Source organism: Apteryx rowi, unplaced genomic scaffold (genome assembly GCF_003343035.1).
Source record: "Apteryx rowi isolate R43461 unplaced genomic scaffold, aptRow1 scaffold_24, whole genome shotgun sequence".
NCBI classification, from domain to species: domain Eukaryota; kingdom Metazoa; phylum Chordata; class Aves; order Apterygiformes; family Apterygidae; genus Apteryx; species Apteryx rowi.
Genome location: NW_020448752.1, coordinates 3,133,303 through 3,140,956, shown reverse-complemented (window position 1 = coordinate 3,140,956; position 7,654 = coordinate 3,133,303). Strand labels below are relative to the sequence as shown.

Genomic DNA, 7,654 nt, shown 5'->3' with positions numbered 1-7,654 from the left:
AATATGAAGTAGGCTGGGTTGGTGTAGCTGCTGGCCGCGTCCGGGACGCTGTGGGGCCGGCTCCTGAAACACACGGCGGGACGAGGCGGGCTCAGCACCGCTGGCGCTGCCGGGGCTGGCGGCGGGGCCAAGATCTGCCGCGGGTACCTGACGCGGTGCGTGGGCGGCTTGGAGCACGTCGGGACATCGGCAGCCGCTTCGGCATCCTCCTCCTCGAAGCTGATCCACTCTGCAAACGACAAGGCTGGTGAAGGCTCGCTTGCAAGAAATTCGGCACGGTTAAAGAGCTGCGTGCGGACATTCGAGTCCTGGCCTCTTTCAGCAGGAGCACAGGGTGTCTGGAGGACAAGTTAGTCCATGCACGGCCTCCGCTCGCTGCCGGAGAAGGGGAGCACCGCGCTGGGCATGGGGACCACTCAGCCACGCCACCCTCGACCCGTCCCAGGCAAAGCAGAGGCGGCCGAAGAGCRCGGCGGCGTTACCGTAGAGCCTCTCGCGGGTGCTGCGCCTGTCCTTGGGGACTCGGACCTTCATCCAGCCGCGCATGGAGCCCGTCTCCTCGCCGCGGTGGAAGAGGAAGGTCTCAAACTGCTGGGCCATGCTGCCAATCATGGACCTCATCGCGATGCAGCACTCGCCTGCGCCCACAGCACGCGGAGGCGTTAGCGGGACAGGAGCAGGGGCTGCTCCGTTTCCCGTTGCGGGACCCCCCTTCCAGCAGCAACCCGGAGCGGGTGCTGCACTGGGGAGGGTGGGTGTCGGGGTCCCTCCTGCCAAATTCCAGCTGCAAAACCTCATACCCAGCAGGCCCACAGGCTGGGAGACACTGTTTCCCAAAAATTGCATGCAGAAGCTATTCTTGACACCATCCCTGCTTCCTTTAGGGGCCTCCTACAGGCCATCAAGGTCTCTCCCCGGTGCTCTGCTGGGCGCAGACCCACCGCAGCCCTGGGCTTGCAGCCTGTAGCTCCCTGCAGACCCCCCCCCCCCAGGAGCCCCCGCCCCAAAGGCGTCCGCAGGGTGCCCGCAGCAGCCCAGCCCCGCCGCGCGCGGGGATGTGCCGGCGCGGGGACACGCACCGTACGACTCGCAGCTCTCCACGCCCTTGATGCTGAGCAGCAGGTGCTGGTCCCCCAGGTACTCCAGGTCCGAGAGGATGGGGTGCAGCTGCGCACGGGGAGAGCGGGTGCTGGGGAGCGCGGCCGCGGGGCCGGCACGAGGGTTGCTCCAGCCTCGGGAACGGTGACGGCCCCGGCGCTCCCCTTGGAGCAGAGCGCTGGTGCCGAGCCGGGCAGGAGGGATAGGGAAGGGGAGCGATGGGGGGGTGCTGGCACGGAGCTGGTGCGAAGGGGCAGCCGGTGCCTCGTCCGCCCGCCCCTGCCCTGCCGCGGCGGCCCGGACCCCCCCCCTCTCCCCTCCCCGGTGCTCACCACGGGCAAGTGTTTGGCCGACCAGCTGAGCTTGAGGAAGCCGGGGATGTCGCAGCTCTGGGACGTGTTCTCCCCGCTCCGCTGGGGCTCTGCCGGCAAGAGAGCRTGAGGGCAGGCGGCTCCCTCCCGCCGCCGATCCCACCGCCCTGCCCCACCGCGTGGCAGCCCGTCCGGGGCGCCGGCCTTAACCCGCACGGAGTCAAGCTCGGCGCCTCCGTGCCTTGCCCCAGGGCGCCCGGCTGCCCCGACGCTACGCGGCGGAGCGCAGCCATCCCCGCTGCCCCGGCCCGCGGGTGCACGGCTGCACGGACACCCCTCGCAGCCCAGGGTCCCGGCCCCGGCCCCAGCTCACCCTCCAGGCAGTAGGAGTGAAACTCGATGTAGCACTTGCTGCGGCTGGCGGTTTTCACGATCACCTCGATGCTCTCCCACTCGATGCAGGCCAGCGATTCGGGGCTGGAGCCGGGTGCTGCAGGCAGGCGCCAGCGGCTCAGCGCGTGCTGGCCGAGCACCGCGCTCAGGGCTCGCCCCAGCACCCAGCACTTTTGGGTGATAGGAGGTGGAAAACCCAGGAAGAAGCAGGGCTGCGAGCTGTCCCCGAGCCCAATTGCTCCAGGGGCAATCGCTCCCAGAGAGGGTGCTCCTTCACCTTCATCCTCACCCTCACCATCACCCTTACCCTTCTTGGGCACAAACTGCGATGTCACTCCCACCTCGAAGGTGGCGAAGACCGGCGAGTGGTCACTGCTCACGATGTCGTCGGTGCAGCCTGAAACGTGAGAAGGGGGAGCCAAGTGACAGCCGCTGAGCCCCGGCGCTTCCGGCAGCCCCCAAGCCCCCGGCAGGGCCCTGGGGGACCTCACTCACCGTACGAGTTACAGACCACGTGGGTCTCTGGGTGCGACTTCCACAGGATGCGGTCGCACCACGAGGGGACGTTGATCCTCATCTAGGAATAGGAAAAACTGTGCTCCCGCAGTCCTCRTATCCGGCTGCTTTCTCCCACCAGCCCGGTGCTTCTCCCACCCCAGAAGTTTTCTCTCTTGTTCCCCACCAAGGGAATGGATAGAGGACTCCTAAAAGAGTCAGCCGCTGTCCCCATTTCCCCGGCAGTCCTGGACCTCTGGATCCCCAGCCTTGGAATGAGAGTGCAGGAACTCACCCCCGTAGTCTTGAACTTCTGCCAGATGTAGTTGTCCCGGGAGCCCCGTTCGTACCGGTAGGTGGGAGGGAAGGAGATGTCGCCCTCGCCTGGSAACCAAGGTGCAGAGCTGAGCCGGGGCGGGTGTCGTGGCTGTCCCCATGGCTGGAACCAGGCTGGGGACGCCGTCCTCCATGCTCCCTGTCCTGCCGGGGGTCTCCCGAGCAGCACCCCCAGCCCCATTCCCAGGCTGGGAGCGGCACGGCCGCGTCCCACTGGCACTTGYGTGCCAGGCTGAGGCCAGCCTCCCTCCTCGCCCGGATGCACTGCTCCGGGGGGGCTGTCCTTGGTGCACATCGAGGACCCTCACGTTTTTGGCACCTCGCGCCAGCACTCACTGAATCGTAGGAAGACCTTGTTCTTCTCCCGCTCCAGGTTGAGCTGGTCCACAGCCACGAGGGCTTCAAAGTCCCTCTTGGTTACGTGGGCTAGGATGTCCTGGGCAGGGAGGAGGAAAGAGACCGTGAGCATCCAGGCTTTTCTTCACCCTCCCTCTGCTTCAGCATCCCGACAGGCATCCGGGGCCCTTTTTGGCTCCTCCTCGGTACCAGCCACAGCAAGGACCCTGAGTGCATGGCCCGGGCTCCCCTTCACGCCTGCTTTCTTGGGGACTGGGACGGCGCCTGGCTGGGGTTGCCCTGCCCCACACATGCACATCCTACACGGGCTCCTACCTGCACATCCATGTTGAGGCGGTAGTTGAGGTCCCCGAACCAGAAGAGGTGGGTGAAGCGCAGCGTGAGGTCGAAGGCGCTGAGCCGCTTGTCACCCAGCACCAGCGAGCGCAGGATGTCGCTGTAGTTCTGGTTCCTCCTGCACGGCATGGGGGGGGGGGGGACGGGAGCAGAGCAGGTGAGGCAGCCCCACCACCAGCCCTGGCCCCATCCTGCCCAGCCGCTGGGCTCCTTGTGGTGGGGGCAGCCCGTGCAGGACGGGGACAGGGACCAGCAGCCCTGAACCCAACGTCTGACATTCAGGGACCAAAACTTCTCTCCCTCCGAAGGGCTCTGGGTGCAACCCCGGCTTCCTTCCAGCTGCGCTTGCAAGGAGCGAGCGGGAAACACGGTGGGAGGAGAAGCTGCGTATGAGCTTCCCGTTACACAGAGGAAACAAGGRGCTCTGAGGAAGGACATCCTTTTGCTAGCGGGTGGCTTTTCGGTTTTGTGTTTTATTGCTGTTTCGTCCGTGGTTCATCAGAAAATCTCCGTGATCCCTTTCTAAGCGACCCATCCGAACAAGGACCCACCTCGACTATTACGCATTGCTACCCCCAGCCGACCCCAGCGGGGTTTGACCCCCCCCCCCCCACCCCGCGTCCCTCCGTCACCTGTGGGTCTTCTCACTCCCCGAGGCCAGGTGGCAGTTCACGAACCCGAAGGACGTCCCGTTGAAAAGGAAGGAGACGCCCACAGCTCCCTTGTTACCTGCGGGGACACGCGCGGCGCTGAGCAGCCGGGGGGGAGACGATGCTCCCTCGCGGCACGGCGGAGGTGGCACGCGGTGGGTTCCCCGCGCCGTGCCCCTAGGCTGCCACCCCAGCTTGAGGCATCCCTGACCGCAACGGCCCACCCTGCCCCGTCCCGCCGAGAGGACCSGCGGCCCCGTTCCCGGCGCGCACCGAGGGTGTTGGCAATGCCCGTCTTCACGCTGGACGTGTTCACGTGGCTGATGCGCCGCTCGTGCTCCGGTCTCACCAGCACGACTATCTTGATGCTCCAGAGGCACTGCAGGGCGACCTGCGGGAGACAGGGGTGAGCTGGCCCGCACGGCCCCACACACGGGGGTGAACCGGGGTGCCTGGCCCCKGCCCGTGCCTGCCAGCTGCCCCCAACGAGCAGGACGGGGTGAAGAAGCGGAAAGATACGAAGAGGACGCCGGGTTTAGGTGTGAAAGCCCCAGCTCGACTACCGGTGGGTAATCAGCTTCCTGAACCTACTTGTGGGAGTCTTCAGCCTTTTTATCAAGCGGGCATGCCCCTGGCAAAGCCGGAGAGGGCAGCTAAGGACGTGTCCCCCCCTCGAGCTTTGGCCCGCGCCATTACCACTCGGTAGTCTATGGCCATCAGCGTCTTCAGCGATGCTCGCAGGAACTCCACCCACTCGCGATCGCCCAGGGAGTTCTCCTGGGTGCCAACCACGTAGATGTCGTGGGGGATGCAGGCCGTGGTCTCGTCCTGAGTGCGCCCCAGGCCCCGCGACGTCAGCCAGGAGGCGAGGGACCGCGGCGGCGGGGTGCTGCCTGGGGGGGGAGAGGGGACAGCGGTCACCGAGTGGTGTTTCCCAGCCAGCCCAGGTGGGAGGGATGACAGCGCGCGGCTGCCTCCAGGGCTGGTTCCCCGAGCCTCTCTYGGCCCCCAGGCCCTGCGTGTGTCAAGACCCCCACGGGGGATGGAAAGTATCGTGTCAACCGCACGGTCCACCCACGCGCAGCCCAGACCTGCGCTGAGATTTACAGCTACGCTCCAAAACCCTCCAAGTATCCCAGCTCCTCTGTTTACTCCATACGACCACACAAAATAAGTGGATCACGACAGGACTGACAAACCCGAAAAAGGCCCGGTCGGGGTCTTCTCCAGGCTTCTCGTCCCAGCAAGGAGCAGCTCCAACCCTAGACATCCCAGGGCAGCTCCTGCAGGCRTCCCCTTCCAAAGCCCTCCCTGGACGCACGACCAGCCGCCAYGGCCTCCCTGCATGACACGAGCGTTTCCCAGCCCCTTACCCATGTTCCAYGTCCCGACGTACACCGAGATGAGGTCAGGCTCGTCCAGGTTGGAGTGCTGGATCTTCATGAGCTGGAGCAGCTGGCAAAAGGCCTCTCGCTTCTGCAGGAAGACACGGGTGTCCCCAGAGCCCCGGCACAAGACCCAGGGCTTTGGGGAACGTGGCACCGCAAGAGATGCCGATGGCCAGGTCTGCAGGGCTGCAGCCAGGCTGCGGGGACATCGACCTCCAGGCACGGGAGCCGGGGACATGCGGAGAGTTATTAACGTCAGGACGCGGCGAGGTCCTCTTACCCGCGCGTTCGGAAAGACGAAGTCTCTGCTCAGGTTCTTCTGCTGGTCCCGGTCGTACACCAGCCTCACCTTGCTCTGCACGCTCTGGTATTTAATCAGCTGCARGACTGGATGCCCGCAGGCGTGAGCGGGGCGACGGCAGGGCGCCCGCGTCGTGTSCAGCCGCCCATCCGGCACCCCCCCGGCCTCGGCCACACAAGGGCTGGGGGTACGCACAGCCCACTCCCCGCTGTCCCCGCGGTCTCCAGAGAGGAAGGAGCCCATCGCCTCGGCATCAGGCCTGTCCCTGGGGTGGCGTCCCAGGCACATCCGTTGCCGCCCTTGCGGAGGGAACCCCTTGGCCCCGCACCATCCCCTGGGCACCGGCAGAGGGGATGGGGGCTCCTTACTTTTGTCCTGAGGGATGGTCTCTTCCGGGGTCCCGCTGCCCTTCTTGGTGACGGCCACCGTGCCCAACTCCACGTCCACCGTCAGGGCTGCTCGCTGCGACTTGCCCACCTTCACCTGCAGCACGGGGACACGCTCGCGGTGGGGTCGGCACCTGCCCCCTGCTCCGTCTGCCCCCCCCCCCCCGGGGCCGCGGTTCGCCCGTCCCGGCCTCACCTCGAAGCTCTGCACGGCCAGGGGCTTGGTGGCCGGCTGGGGGGCCGCGGCCACGCTGGGCAGCGCCAGGTTGTGCTTGGACACCGTCTCCTGCAGCGACCTCAGCACCTGCGGAGAGAGACGGGCGCGAAGCAAGGAGACGGTGATGCGCCCGGGGGGGGGGCGGGAGAGGGACCCCAGCCTCTCTGATGGGCGTCTGGAAATGACAGTCGCCTCYGCCTTAGCATCCCAAATCCTGATTTCTGTCCCTCTGCCCCACCTGCCGCCCCCCGGCCGCTCTGCAGTGCGCCTTGCCCCGTCTCGGCCGCGAGGCYGGGCACATCAGGCACCTTTTTCTCCAGGGAAGAGAGGAGATGGTTGACAGTGGATATCTTGCTGAGGAGCAGCTCCAGGTCCGGATCGCTGGTCAGGAGACCCTGGGGAGGGAGACGGGACACTCGCTGGGGGCGGAGGCTTTCGGAGCGGCGCGGTCGGATCCAGCTGGTGGGTTCCTCCATGGCTGGTCCCACCTCCGGGGCAGGATGCAGCACGTGGAGTCCCCGGGGCCGGGCAGGGAATCGCTCCCCGTCCTGCAGCAGCGTGGGCTGGATGCAGAAATGAATTTGCCGTCCCTCCCCCAGGTCCCTTCGGTGCGAGGGTCCCCTCCACCGCCGAGGACGCACCGCGCCGGGACACCTGTCCCTGCAGGGCGCGCAGCACCTTTCCGGGTGCACGTAGGCACCGAAACCGCCCCGAGCGGTTCCTCGCCGAGCAGCTGCGCTCGCCCGCACGCGACGAGACACCCGCGGCCCCCAGCGCCCGCCCGGGGGGGCTCACCTGCTCCCTCGCGGGGCTGCGGGGGGAAGCGGGAGGGCCGAACACCTTGGCCAGCGTCTCTAAACCGGCCAGCGTGAAGTCGATCTCGCTGCGGAGAGAGAGCGGGGGGAAGAGGCGTGAGCGCGGCGGAAGGAGCCGCTCGGCCGCGCAGCGGGGTGCCGCGCATCCCGCCGGGACCGGGGCCGGGGCCGGGGCCGGGGCCACTCGCCTGTGCAGCCCCCGGCAGGCCGTGACGAGCGCGGTGCTGAGGTGCCGCAGCTGCAGGTCGCCGTTGCGCAGCGCCTCCAGGTCCAGCTGCAGGTGGTGGGTGAGGTACTCGGCCATGAAGCCCATGAAGTCGCTGGCTGGGCTGCGAGGGCGAGAGGCGGCTGAGAGCGCGGGAGCCTTTCCTCGCCCCCCCACCCCGTCCCCGGGGCTYGGTGCAATGTCCCGCTGCAGCCGACCCCGGAAAGCGCTGCCGGGCCGGAGCGGGGGAGCGTTACCTGCTGTGCACCTGCTCCTGCAGCCTCAGGTGCAGCTGCTGCGAGATGTGAGCCCGGCCGGTCCAGGCGCCGGGGGCGGCCCCGCCGGGGGGGCCCGCGTTCGCCGGGG

At 67.4% G+C, this 7,654-nt stretch overlaps 1 protein-coding gene across 1 annotated transcript in view; it reads right to left on the bottom strand.

The window, feature by feature from the left end:
* Nucleotides 1-5: 5 nt before the first annotated feature.
* LOC112966307 (phosphatidylinositol 3,4,5-trisphosphate 5-phosphatase 2-like) overlaps nucleotides 6-7,654 on the bottom strand; it is a gene marked incomplete at its 3' end in the record, with an annotated part of 10,145 nt that continues 2,496 nt past the window's right edge. Inside the window, exons 4-25 of the mRNA XM_026066288.1 lie at nucleotides 7,546-7,650; nucleotides 7,272-7,412; nucleotides 7,064-7,151; nucleotides 6,577-6,663; nucleotides 6,248-6,355; nucleotides 6,034-6,148; nucleotides 5,645-5,751; nucleotides 5,350-5,452; nucleotides 4,673-4,869; nucleotides 4,250-4,367; nucleotides 3,959-4,055; nucleotides 3,306-3,444; nucleotides 2,970-3,069; nucleotides 2,593-2,681; nucleotides 2,298-2,379; nucleotides 2,110-2,199; nucleotides 1,783-1,899; nucleotides 1,431-1,519; nucleotides 1,080-1,167; nucleotides 483-638; nucleotides 148-229; nucleotides 6-63 (exon numbers count right to left, since the gene is read on the bottom strand). Of these exons, the coding sequence (XP_025922073.1) occupies nucleotides 6-63; nucleotides 148-229; nucleotides 483-638; nucleotides 1,080-1,167; nucleotides 1,431-1,519; nucleotides 1,783-1,899; nucleotides 2,110-2,199; nucleotides 2,298-2,379; nucleotides 2,593-2,681; nucleotides 2,970-3,069; nucleotides 3,306-3,444; nucleotides 3,959-4,055; nucleotides 4,250-4,367; nucleotides 4,673-4,869; nucleotides 5,350-5,452; nucleotides 5,645-5,751; nucleotides 6,034-6,148; nucleotides 6,248-6,355; nucleotides 6,577-6,663; nucleotides 7,064-7,151; nucleotides 7,272-7,412; nucleotides 7,546-7,650 (2,356 nt within the window). The remainder of the gene's footprint in view (nucleotides 64-147; nucleotides 230-482; nucleotides 639-1,079; nucleotides 1,168-1,430; nucleotides 1,520-1,782; nucleotides 1,900-2,109; nucleotides 2,200-2,297; nucleotides 2,380-2,592; nucleotides 2,682-2,969; nucleotides 3,070-3,305; nucleotides 3,445-3,958; nucleotides 4,056-4,249; nucleotides 4,368-4,672; nucleotides 4,870-5,349; nucleotides 5,453-5,644; nucleotides 5,752-6,033; nucleotides 6,149-6,247; nucleotides 6,356-6,576; nucleotides 6,664-7,063; nucleotides 7,152-7,271; nucleotides 7,413-7,545; nucleotides 7,651-7,654) is intronic.